Source organism: Primulina huaijiensis, chromosome 2 (assembly GCF_012295235.1).
Source record: "Primulina huaijiensis isolate GDHJ02 chromosome 2, ASM1229523v2, whole genome shotgun sequence".
In the NCBI taxonomy this organism is placed as follows: Eukaryota; Viridiplantae; Streptophyta; class Magnoliopsida; order Lamiales; family Gesneriaceae; genus Primulina; species Primulina huaijiensis.
The window spans coordinates 25,242,653-25,255,480 of NC_133307.1; the positions used below are offsets into that span (position 1 = coordinate 25,242,653).

At 34.1% G+C, this 12,828-nt stretch overlaps 2 protein-coding genes across 6 annotated transcripts; one reads left to right on the forward strand and one right to left on the reverse strand.

Annotated features, from left to right (window-relative positions):
• Positions 1-569: 569 nt before the first annotated feature.
• LOC140970932 (protein MID1-COMPLEMENTING ACTIVITY 1) lies at positions 570-6,369 on the reverse strand. Of its 5 annotated transcripts, none has more exons than XM_073432931.1 (9): positions 6,355-6,369; positions 6,235-6,288; positions 4,857-5,446; positions 3,126-3,514; positions 2,897-3,000; positions 1,748-1,819; positions 1,265-1,371; positions 895-988; positions 570-819 (listed from the first exon to the last, which is right to left on the reverse strand). In XM_073432931.1, exons 3-9 carry the CDS (start codon positions 5,262-5,264, stop codon positions 767-769), a joined length of 1,227 nt encoding a protein of 408 aa, XP_073289032.1. In that variant the 5' UTR covers positions 5,265-5,446; positions 6,235-6,288; positions 6,355-6,369; the 3' UTR covers positions 570-766. The 5 variants fall into 5 exon arrangements, with proteins under 5 accessions (XP_073289032.1, XP_073289030.1, XP_073289028.1 ...); XM_073432929.1 differs by having other exon boundaries at positions 4,857-5,436; positions 5,986-6,288; XM_073432927.1 differs by having other exon boundaries at positions 5,986-6,288.
• A 1,768-nt stretch (positions 6,370-8,137) lies between these two features.
• On the forward strand, positions 8,138-12,595 carry LOC140970933 (probable prolyl 4-hydroxylase 10). Its single transcript, XM_073432932.1, has 8 exons — positions 8,138-8,542; positions 8,643-8,727; positions 9,245-9,342; positions 10,405-10,502; positions 10,983-11,112; positions 11,188-11,375; positions 11,552-11,641; positions 12,355-12,595. Exons 1-7 carry the CDS (start codon positions 8,340-8,342, stop codon positions 11,623-11,625), a joined length of 876 nt encoding a protein of 291 aa, XP_073289033.1. The 5' UTR covers positions 8,138-8,339; the 3' UTR covers positions 11,626-11,641; positions 12,355-12,595.
• Positions 12,596-12,828: the final 233 nt, after the last annotated feature.

Sequence of the window (12,828 nt, forward strand, 5' to 3'; positions counted from 1 at the left end):
CTCTACAGAGTTAGATTTATTTATATAAGTTTTTATAAGTAAAACTATAGACTTCAAATTCATCACAAACATGTTTATTATATAGTGTTTCATGATAATGATAATGAATTTTAAATTCACTCAATAATGAAACATTTAAATCTATTATACTTTACGCATAAACAATATACGGATTTATGATTTCATATATTATTTCTTTGTTAACAATTAAATTATAATTGAAATGCATAAATTTCAAATACATCAATCAAAATATAACTCAAATCCATCAATCCAAATATACTTTACTTAGGCTTGCCTATTAATTTAATTTTGAATATATATGCACGTGAATTTAGCTTGCACAAATTACTAGTTACTAGTAATAAAAATAATAAAAGCTTGTGTCAAGCGAGTTTTTTCTGTATCCAAGAACCATATTAAATTTTAAAAAATTCTCTATCCTTTTATATCACTATAATTTTTCTAAAATATTTTATATGAAAATAAATCAATTTATTTTATAATTTGTATTAGAAATCCGATTCCCCCATCTATTGACACCGGCACATCGTCCGGCTAAAAATACAAAGAAGCCAGAAGTATACTAAAGGGGAAGAAATAATAAATTCGAGAAACACTTTACATAACGCAAAAATAACGTAGCAACTTGTAAAAACTAGTGACAAGCCATTTTCCTCTACAGAATATTGTAGTCTCTAAAAACATTGTATGTGTATGAACATACAATCTGATTAATGCTAAAATAATTTCCTAATCCGAAGATTCAATACTCGATGTATTGCACGGGTGGTGGGCGTGTTTTCGTCGTGTGAGTACCTGTAAGTTACACGAACAAGCATAAAGTTTGACATCCGATCGTATTAAGAGAACGCGTAGACCAGAGATATGTACCTTCAACTTCACGAATCTCCACTTCTCGCCATTCTTGTACCAGAGCACAACAGCAACACATCAAATGGGAAATGAAATCGTCAAACATCCCTCCCTGATGAACATTCAGCAAGGTGCCCAGAAATGGTTAGAAACAACTGCCCCGGTATCTTCTATTTCTATACATAGCATAATGATTAAAACATGGCATTTGAGCTAATATATAAACTAAAACATTTGAATTATTTCGTTACCATCAGCTATAATTTTTACTATAATAACAATCGCTCGCTCTTGCAACAAATTCCAGCTTAATCACGAAATAGACCAAATGGTGTTAATGTGTCCAGTAAACTATAAGAGGGTACCAAAAAGTTCATATAAAAGTTACCGCGATGTTTAGCATTATTCGAAGCTTCCTTCTGATGCAACAAGTATAGCAGCAGCAGGACAGTATCAACGAATAAGCCATCAAGTCATTACAGACTTCAGCTGAAGCTGCAATACAGAAGCATGACTTCTTAGGAATTTCAATGGTAAAAAAAATGACCAATTAAATTTTTTTGTTCATTGTTTCGTTGAACATAGACAGCACCAAAATGGATGGAAAGCAAGGTATGAGATATATTCAGCGATTTTATCAATAAATGAGGCATGTTGGTAAATACATTGAAACAGAAGAGGTTGTGATAAGGCATGCTTTTTGGCTGCCTCTTTGCTAAATTTTAAATAATATTATATCTACTAAAAAATATGATTTGAGCCCCCTAAAAAATTATCGAATTGCAGTTCTCACTCTCACGCCCCCTGCTTTTCTGGCAACCCACCATCAGTGCAGGAGGACTCGTGCAATTGAAGTTTTAGAAACACTTACAGATGTGCCTATTACCGGCCGCCGAAGCAATTCTTGAAATCGTGCCACAGGGGAATAATAAAGTTTTTATGCCTGCAAATTATCTTAAGCTGCTTAGAATTCATGAGTACAACGGAATGATATTATATCTATACTAGAGCATGGCACTCACAGAAAAAATATGTTAGTTCCTCAAACATCAGGTCAGGATGCAAGACAACAAACTTCAAGATAATAAATAGCTATTAATGATTCAACATTAAACTTTATTTTGGCTTGAGTTTAATTAGTTGATTATATGCAGGATTGATAACTACTCACAGTCACATGTTTGGTTGGTTTTACTCCGGCCTGTGATGTTAGACAGAGCCTTCTCTGTATCACCACCAACGGCACCACAGTCCAAAAATCATTAAAACTTTTTGTTACAAAAATAGACAATAGATAGAGAAGCATGGGATAGAGAAAAGCAAACTAAAAAAGATCGATTGGGGTGTGGTTAAAGGAGTGATATGAGTTGGTGAAGGGAACATAGTTGGTTGTGGTGGTACAGGATAGATCACAGCACAGTTGCAGGGCCTAGAGGTGTTCGGTAGTGCATCAAGGCGGGTGGTAGTGGTGGCAATGGTGCGTCCGGTGACAATCTTTTCCAGCTTCGTATGTGGATATTGTTTTGTTAATAATGTGTTGGAAAAAATACGGATAAAGATTAAAAGTGATCATCAATTTATAAAGTTGTGGAGTTGATGGTCGATTTCATGGAGTTTGGAGGAACTATTTGGTGTGCAGAGAAACCGAAATTTCCTACAAGGTGAAAGAAGAGAGAAAACTAAAGAAAAAAAATGATATCTGTTTTAGAAAGGAAAAAACTATACATTTGACCTTTAACACGATATCTCAAATTTTACACAAAACTAATCGTAATTATCAAACTGTTCATCAGTTATCTCATAGCATTTTACCAATCAAATAACAATCACAACATTCAAACCAAATGCATAAGGATTAACTAAGCCATTCATATACAGATTATTTGTCTTTGATTTGTTTCCTTCTTGAGTTTCAAAATAGTTATATCCACAAGGAATGGAGAAACATTTTCTAATTAGAATGAATAGAAGAACAAGCCAAAGTTGCTAATACATCTGGAATAACATACAAGAAACGTACACAGAAGAGGTTCTGAACAACAGCCGAGCAAATCCGAATGCCACTCATTGTGGGAGCCTTTAAATGACAACAAATCATGTGTAGAGGAAACTGAAGACGTGTTCCTGTACCGCATAATACATTTTAGTAAGAGCATTCTGCAAATAATTCTCAGACCAATATTTAACGTAATGTGAATAAAAATATTTCGAATTCATTCACGTTATGTCATAAATGAATTAAAACTGACCTTGAAGCAGCCTGTTTTTCACTCTTTGAGTTGCTTTTATCATATTTCCCTTTATCACTATTATCGCCTAAATAAACATGTTCGACCTTGGATTCTTTCACAGGCATTACTGCAACAGCTTCTGTAACATCAAGCAGATGCTGAATCACTTCACACTGACCAACGTCCAAAGTAGCTTGTGAATGTTGCAATTCTAATTGAAGTTTCTCGTTCTCCTTTCGTATGGCTTCGTTAAAAGGCATATTTGGATAAGAACACGAAAGGCTTTTCTTCAACACCGTAGTGTCGTGCTGTGATGGCTCACGTTTCATTATCACATCTTGAACCTTCCTGTCCTCATCATCCAGCGTATATTCATGCTGATCCTTTTCAATCATTTCCATTCGTTCCTTTCATCATAATATAAGAAAAAAATATACACATCATGCTACAAAACGACTTTGAACTTGAGAGGAACAAAAATTTTACAGTACATAAGAGGTCTCAACTAACATCGCCGAGTTGAAGAAATATTAACTCGAAAATATAGGGGATGAGCGATATCAAAATTTGAAGATAGGGTTTAAAAGTGTTATATGATCATATCACATCGATTTATCGCACAATTAAAATTGTTTGTATTATGTTCTACACAGTTCTACTGTTTCAAATAAAAAGAAAATAATAGAAAAATCTTAAGATTTAGACTTCATGACATCTAGACATGTATCAACTAGTGACATACAGCTTTCCATGAAACAAAGAAGCAATTTGGGCAGTCCCAATCCAACACCCTCTTTTAACAATATTTTGTATTTCTCTGTATTCTGTACAACTTCATTGGATCTCTACATATGTACTCCCAAAACTATCATCATACTTAAATTCTAAAAAATTATGTGAAGGGCGATTTTAGAAATCTCTCATAAATTATTTATACATTTCTCTCTCTAAAGATAATCCATAAATATTGATAAATTAATTATTTTAAAAGATTTATTTTCTTTTTTCTTGCTTTTTAAGCTTAAAAGAAGTGCATGCATGATTGCTTGTTTAATATTATGCTCCAATACTTGTTGATCAACGAGGAAAACATAGATTAAAAAAAAAAGTAACTACAATAAAGTCCTTTGCGCATCTTCGTGTGATTTCTATCTGCAAAAGGGTGATCGAGGGTGGGTGCTCACTGAAGCCTACGCAAAGGAGGTCATAGCTGCAAGGTAATTTTACCACAGACTATATTGAAATTCGGTTCCCAACTACCTGTCCTGGCAAGGTTTCATAATAACACAAGGGAAGTTCTACAGGTTCCTAGAGCACCATCCGAATGTATCACCCACCATTGGATCAATTACATAAGAGATAAAAAATGGCCATAGGACTCAATCTAATGACTTAACTACGGGAACAATTACAGAGTGCACTAGAAAAGTTCGGTAAATGTCAATAATCACAACAAATTGGAAATATGACACATTAACAACCAGGAATGATGGTCCAACAACCAACCAACCAACCAAAACATCAGAGACAGTTCACAACATTATACCGTGAACTTAGAATTTTTGGGTTGTTTTTTCATAAGCGGATCTGCACTCATAAACTTCATACAAGATAAACCCAATATTTCCAACAACCCGAAAGCATATGCAAAAACAAGTGTGAAAGTCGGAAAACAAAGACGTCAAATGCAAAGACCAACATCTAACAAATCACAAATTTTCGAATCAAAGGAATAAAGAAAACCAATACCCGAACACGAGCATTATCAACAAGGGTAATAAGAGGAATGAGCTTCAGATAAAGATCAATTTCGGTCTGAGCCTTCCTGAACTGATAAACAATGTTCCATCCCATAGCCAGCAGATAGAAATAGCTTCGATCTTGGCAACTGTTCACTAAAATGTATGACCTCCTCAGTGCATCCTCGAGATGCTCCAATGGCTCCCGAGTCTCGGGATACTTTTTCATCTCCGAAATCTTCAGTGATTCCAACAAATTCCCAATAAGTTTCAAATGCTGCGCGAACTGCCGGCAGTTTTTCTTGTGCATTCGAGCCGTGTTCGCAGCCTTCACTATCATTCCTATTAGCCTCACCGCATCTATTCCAACCAGTTGGGCTATATTTGCTATCTCCCCAAAATGTTCCCAAGACGACATTTTTATATTTCCTCCGCTAATCTATCACTCAAGTTCTACTTATCTTAGCAAAACCCCCTAGAAATGTACCAGATCAGCATTTCATCAATAAAAACCCCATTTTTCCAAGAAATTCTGAAGTAGCCCGCATTTCTTCCTATGCAAGAACTCCCATAGACGAAGGAACAACTGACTGGAATCAACTACAAGAATAAAGAAAAACAAAGAATCATCATTCTGTATATCAAAACCCGAGATCTCAAAGAATTACATAATTACAGAGACCCGACTCCCTAAAATGTCAACAAATTAATTATTAGAACAATCCCATTACAGTGCTCTGCATTTTCATTTTTTCCCAATTGTAAAATCCTTGAATTTTATGTAATTTGGACAATTCTACTCTTTAGCTAAATAACTTTTTTGAGCTAGGTCTAGTCTCAATTTTAATTATAATCATGGAAAATGTATCTCCTCAGTTGGATAAGTACTTGAAAGTGTACATATAACAACTTGGATAATTATCCATTTTGAACTAATTTTTTTATTTGAGTTAGATCAAGTATCAATTTATATAACAACTTGGATAATTATCCATTTTGAACTAACTTTTTTTTTGAATTAGATCAAGTCTCAATTTTAACCCGAGGAGGAAAAGTAAAAGCAACATACTCGAAGCACAAAAAAATATCTTCAGCGAAACGAAACAAACAAAAAAATTAATTAAAAGCAATAAACTCACCTGACGGTCAACCAATTCACTGATAAGTCACCGAAACTTTACTCACACTCCTGAGAAGGAACAGACATGAAAATTCTCAGCTCATTTATATTAAAATCCAAGAAAATTAAAACTTTTTTGCGGGTTGCATTTAGCACTGTGAGTGTAGAAATATTCTTGGAAATCGGGCAAAATCTCTGGAATCTCCGTTTGAATAATGGTGAATTGACGCATTTAAGAAGGAAAAAACACAAAAGAAAGGGGTAACACAGAAAGCAAATGACCAAATACACCGAACAGCTTCCGTCTTCTGGATTATAATACCTGCATCACACTCATAAATACGATTATACAAATATATATAGAGAGTGGGTATTGAGTGTGTCTCACGGGCTTCGGTGTCTCTTGTCGGGACTCGGTTTTGGTAAGCAGAGTGTTTTCTCACGCTCTTGAATCAGCAGTGCATGCTTGCATTGGCGCAACATATTTCGATTCCTTTTTGTTTTCTGATTATATAGGTTTATTTTTTAAATATAATTTTTTATATTTAAATTATGATTAAATACATTCAAAAATAAATTATCAAATATATAGTAATTTTTTAGTAAACATAGATAAAGATTTATGAGATCTGTTAAAAGTATTAATAATTATATTACATAAAATCTTTATTTATATGAAATATTAGGGTAAAATTAGAAAGGAAAAAAATTTGGTGTTATAGGTGATACCAAAGTAGTACTCCAATAATCTCAATATTTATAATATACCAGCAAACGACGCACGAGCGGTGTATGTGTAAAATAATAATATAATAAATTTTTAATATATGTATCGTGATCATTATCGTTAATAGATCGAATCGATTTATAAAATTTTATTATAGTTTTTAATTATTATTTAGATAATGATGATGAAATTATATTAAATACTTAATTTACAGAGATAATATGTGAATTTTTTAATCTTATAAAATAAATAATAGTATCAGTTTATGCATGTACGATGAAAAATACACGATAACAACATGTAAAAGGGGAAATTTAAGAGCACGACATATGAATTTAGTTGAAAATAGTTTTTAAAAAAGGAAATCTTAAGGTTTGTTTTTCAAACCTTATTAAAGATAACTTGTATAACGATCGGAGAGGAAATTTAATTAGAAATTTCTTAGGAGTTTTCAAACAGAAAATTGAAGTTGAAATTTGAATTGCTCAGGTAATAAATATTAGAATCGGCACACATAATGCGCGAGTCATATAATTTTTGGAGTTTTTAAAAAAAAACAATTTTTAAACTTATACGGTGGTTTCCAAGTTATATTAGTGAAAAAGTGAGTTTTCCCCCTTTTAGGGTTGTTACTTTTTCCTCTTTTTTAAAAAATAGGAGTGTTATAAATGTGAATTTAGTTTGATGTCACATTAAAGGAGCAAATTTGATATTATACATTACTCAAATTTAACTAATAGTATAGGGTATTGTGTACTCAAATATTACATATGTTCACAATAAAAAACACATAAACTTGTTTGCAGTATAACTCATCTGATACCAAGATATCAAATGTAGAACAAGATATCGGATTCGATATTCAATTATAACAATCACCTCTCTATTGCAAAAAAATAAAACATAAACTTAGACCCTTAATCATAACTGGATATTTTAATTATCAGCCAGCGTAATCTCAACTGTGTACTTCATAATGAATAGGTCTCTTGTGAGACGGTCTCACGAATCTTTATCTGTGAAACGGGTCAACACTAACGATATTCACAATAAAAAATAATATTCTTAGCATAAAAAGTAATATTTTTTCATGGATGACCCAAATAAAAGACACGCCTCACAAAATACGACCCGTGAGACCGTCTCACACAAGTTTTTGCCCATCATAATTTATCTTACTTGAAGTCAGCTCAACCCTATATAAAGATTTTATAATTTAGATTCATGTGGATATTTTAAATTTTATTATTATCGCTATTATTATTGGTTAATGAGCCAGAATTCTCATCCTTAAAAAAAAAATGTGTACAAAGGATATCATATAGATGATAAATTTTATGTATGTATGTATGTATTATAAGAAATGTTATATACATTCTATATTTTTTGGTAAATGCATTTCAGCTTAATTTTTATAACATATATTGACAATCATAATAACATATGTATCTGTCGGTAGTTTACCCCTCTAGTCTGTATGTGCATAGACGAGCTTGCACAAAATTCCTGCCGAGATCTGTTCTATTTACAGTTGACCTTAATCAATGTTATAGATTCTCTATATATCGATTCTGCCACTCATACGTCTCTCAGAATCCGAATTCCTACTCAGATCCTTGATTTTCAGGCGTTCGATTTCACAATTCATGGCGGTGAAGGGGCGGCAGCAGCACTCTCGGGTGCCGCGTAAAACGGGGTCGTCTTCAACTCTTGTGCTCTCGTTCTTGATAATGTTGTCATTGCTTATTGTAATTCTGTTATCTCTCGGAATTCTCTCGATTCCCGGCAGTACGAAGGGCTCTCCGAAAGCGCATGATCTCAGCTCCATATCTCACAATTCTCGTCACTCGTACGAACTGAATCTATTACCTGTTCAATTTCGCATTTTGCTTACATGTTGGTTTTTCGAATTTACGTGTGCGCTTGTGGGGTTAATTTGAATATCGCAGAGGTGATGAAGACGAGGATAACAAAGATCAGTGGGTTGAAGTTATTTCTTGGGAGCCCAGAGCCTTTGTTTACCATAACTTTTTGGTATGTATATTATCCGTGTACGTGTATAAGACTAGTCTAAATGTATCGATTTTCTGGGCTGTATTATGCTGAGTTTAGCCGATTCAATTTCAGAATTACATTGCAGATCTGAATTATTCGCATGTAATAGAGGGTATCTATTTGAGTCCTCAATACCCTGCAATAGAACATTGATTTTGCTAGATGAAGGTGGGGAAATAAGTTTGAGCATAATTGATCAGGATAAAATAGAACTGGTTATGGTGAGGTAAATTGCACTTTTTTAAAACTTTGTAATCCATTTAGTTTGATTTGGTGTTTGGGGGAATTTTATTTGATGACTAGTAAGAGTTCGAATTAGCATGATATAGATGATTCATGCCCACGCTTTTCTTTTTCTTCTTCCGCCTTTCCGTTTTCTGTAAGGCAGGGAGATGAATCTTGTTTGTATGTTTTTTTCATTCATTAACGTTTTCTGTGTGCCAAATTCCTCTGTAAATTCAAGGGTCATTTACTTTCACCATTGTCCTTTTGGCAGTCGAAAGAGGAATGTGATTATCTAATCAGCATCGCGGAGCCCCACATGCTAAAGTCCTCTGTTGTCGATAGTGAGACTGGAAAAAGTAAAGATAGCAGGTATATGAAGTCCTTCTTTCCCTGGTAATGAGTTTAAAGTCATCTCGAAAGTGTTATTAATACCATTGTGCAAGCTTTAGACCTATGGTTGGGGTCGATTGCATGTATATGTTTTTTCGATTGTGCTGACCCGATCCCTCTCTCAATTTCTTTGAGTGTACTATTCGTATTTCCTCCCAATTCATCACAGTTGCGTTTGATGGTCAGTGTTAAGTGTGCACAAATCATCTCAATCTCCCAATATCTTTATCTTATTTTTCATTCCCTTGGCGTACTAGTTTTCAATTCAAAACATTGTTCTGTAACCACTCTTCCATCTTTGCATTAGCATCTTGAATACAATCATAATTCACACTTTGGTATCCCTGTCTTAGTAATATTTGAATGCCTTCATCATCATCACATCCTAACCTAACCAACTTTTAGATATCATTTCTGTCTTCATTTGTTCTGTTTTCTATTCTCGGGCATTTCAATGAGGGCTTCTCTAACTGCTTTCTTCACTTCCTTCTTAGACTTAATACCATTGTCATAAGGCTTTCTACGAAGGCATTTTCGTTGCTCTCTCTCCAGCTTAATGACCTTTTGGGTCTCCACCACCAAGAGTCCTTTTTAGGTGGACCTAGCTCTTTCGTAATGGTTTTGCCTTATTACACAGCTCCACAACTGACATCTTATGCACAGCATCTTCTAAATTTACAAATGTGTTCTGTTAACAGTGTCCTTGGAAGGTCATATTCTTATTTTCTATGTTCCTCTATCCAATTTATAGTTGTTGGGCTCTCCTCCTGTTTTTATCCCACATTTTAAGTTTCACTTTCGGGTGTTAATATGATAAACCATTTTGGAGAATATTCTTGCATGTCATATCTATAATCAGAGTACTCACTCCATAGTTTTTACTACAGCATCTTTGTTGAATTCGTTATGTACTCAATAATTGAGATCTGCTTTTTACTGTTATATTTTTAAATTGACTGGATGCTTAAATTGAGCAGTCTAGTTAAGCATGTTCTACTCTCTATTATAGATTTTCCTTTGATTTTATGATTCTTATTGCAGAGTGCGTACTAGTTCTGGAACATTTCTTACTAGAGGAAGAGATAAAATTGTTAGGGACATTGAGAAAAGAATTGCAGATTTCTCCTTCATACCTGTAGGTATGCAGTTTGGTGACTCATTGCTATCAACTTTGATATCTTAGAGAGATATTATTTACCAAAAACTTTGCATTGGGAAGAGGACTGGTGGACTTGATTAAAATTGATCCTTTTAAACCTGTGTTGCATCAGTTTCTACATTGCAATTTTAATTTGTAGCTGCCAAAATTAATCTAACGTTTGCAAAGTATTGCCCCATTCCCTTGATAAATGATCTTTACCCGCATCGGCTGTAAGTTACGGTTTTACTTTTATCCTTCGTAGTGTCTTAAGAACTAAAATTCTATTGTTTGTCCACTTCCCAGAACAATGAATCTTCATCCCTAGGAACTTATCCACATTCCTCATTCTCATAATTTCATAAGTTTCAAATTCAGTTTGAGTATACCCTGAGCAATGCTATTTTTGACTCATTTAATTTGATTTTTTTCCCTTTTTTTGGCTCATTGAATCTCTTTAAATTATTATTATCACAACCAGAGCATGGTGAGGGCCTTCAAATCCTTCATTACGAAGTAGGGCAAAAGTATGAGCCACATTATGACTATTTTATGGATGAGTTCAACACTAAGAATGGTGGTCAGCGCATTGCTACGGTTCTCATGTACCTGTAAGTGACGTTTCTCAGTTTTGCAAATTGTTGTGTTCGTGGATCCGTCCATTCATCGTCTGACATGAATTACAGATCAGATGTAGAAGAAGGAGGTGAAACAGTATTTCCGGCTGCGAAGGGAAATGTTAGTTCCGTGCCTTGGTGGAATGAGCTATCTGAATGTGCAAAGGGAGGACTCTCTGTTAAACCAAGAAGGGGTGATGCACTTCTTTTCTGGAGCATGACTCCCGACGGAACTTTAGACCCATCAAGTTTGCATGGTTAGTTGATGTTCTGACAGGTTTTATTCTCTCACGAATTATTTCATCTGTGACCCTTGCTGATATACTCCCGGCAGTTGTCTTATCATCATATAAATATCGCTGTTACTTCTAGTTTTGACATCTATTTTCTGTGCTACGGCTCGTCAAAACAAAACACTTGCTGCATTCTACAGGTGGCTGTCCTGTCATTAAAGGAAACAAGTGGTCGTCTACGAAATGGATGCGAGTGCATGAGTACAAAGTGTAATTTCTCGTGTATTAAGGTGAACCCAGTTACCCAGATGAGGATTTCATGTATAATCACACTTGGTTATATTTTTTGACATCTTAATGTTATGTGCATATCTGCTCCCTTGCAAAATAGCATGAAGTTCTAATGTCATGTGATGCTTTTACTAATTTTTTTATGTTTCTAAATTTTGAGTAATTTACTCCCTAGTAGTGAATTCAAAATAATCATCTTTTCATCTACACACTAATACCTGACAATAATAGATATAGATGTTATTTTTGTGATTAAATTTTGTTTTATATGTGGGTTTTTGGGTATTCACGAAGTTTCCTTTGGCCCATGTAAGAGATAAAGCAAATAAATGCAGCAAAACAATGCCCTGCCAGAATTCCATCTGCATTGAAACAGAGTATAACCCAGATCAATTACCTGTTTTGGTACAGTGAAGTAGAGTTCGCCTTTCCCTTACTGACTAAACATCACCGCACCGTCCCAGATTCTCTTTCGATACATATGATTTTGTCAGTTATCTGGTTATATCTAGAATTCTAGATTGGTTAGTCACTCTCAAGCTGGCTTCTCTCGTTTCATTTTGGCATTTCTCGACTCTTGTTCTAAGCTTTGTTGGACTAGTGTTCTTGGATTTGCTTGAGGTCATGCTTGACTTCCTCGCTCGCGGCTTGGCGGATTTAGTTATATTCATTTAAATTAACTCGTATTCATTACGTTGTTCTTGTGTTACAGAAACCATGATGGATTCAAAACTGGTTATCGTTGTTGGTGATACATGTGCTGAGGTTCTTACAGCTCTTATATCAGAACATCTGTTTTTGTACTTAATTTATTTGTAAATTTATTTGTAATGGCTAACGGTCTTACTCGATCATTCAAGGACAAATTTTGTGCGGGAATTTCATAGGAGTGGAAATACAGTTCAAGCTTTCTTGAAAAAGAATTCATACAGTATAACCTTTTGAGTATTTTATTTTGGGAGAACTCATTAACAATAAGGAAAAGTTGGTGTAAAAAAATTTTTATATTGGAATATTAACGTGTTAAGTATGAAATGAATAAAAAATAGTTTAATAATATATTGGAATATTATTAAATGTATGTTAATAGAGTATGCGTTTATGTGTTTTATCGAGACGTTAAAAAGAGCCAAACTTGGAATCATACTAAACACAAAGTCAAAATGAGAAATCAAAATCAACTCTC

Bases quoted from the DNA above. Each gene is read 5' to 3' on its own strand.
- LOC140970933 (XM_073432932.1), top strand. From the start codon at position 8,340: ATGGCGGTGAAGGGGCGGCAGCAGCACTCTCGGGTGCCGCGTAAAACG. The intron at 8,543-8,642 runs GTACGAACTGAA...TGAATATCGCAG, and splicing joins TCTCACAATTCTCGTCACTC to AGGTGATGAAGACGAGGATA. The intron at 11,376-11,551 runs GTTAGTTGATGT...TGCATTCTACAG, and splicing joins AGACCCATCAAGTTTGCATG to GTGGCTGTCCTGTCATTAAA.
- LOC140970932 (XM_073432931.1), bottom strand. From the start codon at position 5,264: ATGTCGTCTTGGGAACATTTTGGGGAGATAGCAAATATAGCCCAACTG. The intron at 3,515-4,856 runs GTATTGGTTTTC...TTATGATGAAAG, and splicing joins TTGATAATGCTCGTGTTCGG to GAACGAATGGAAATGATTGA. The intron at 1,820-2,896 runs GTACGTTTCTTG...GATAATTTGCAG, and splicing joins TTGTTCAGAACCTCTTCTGT to GCATAAAAACTTTATTATTC.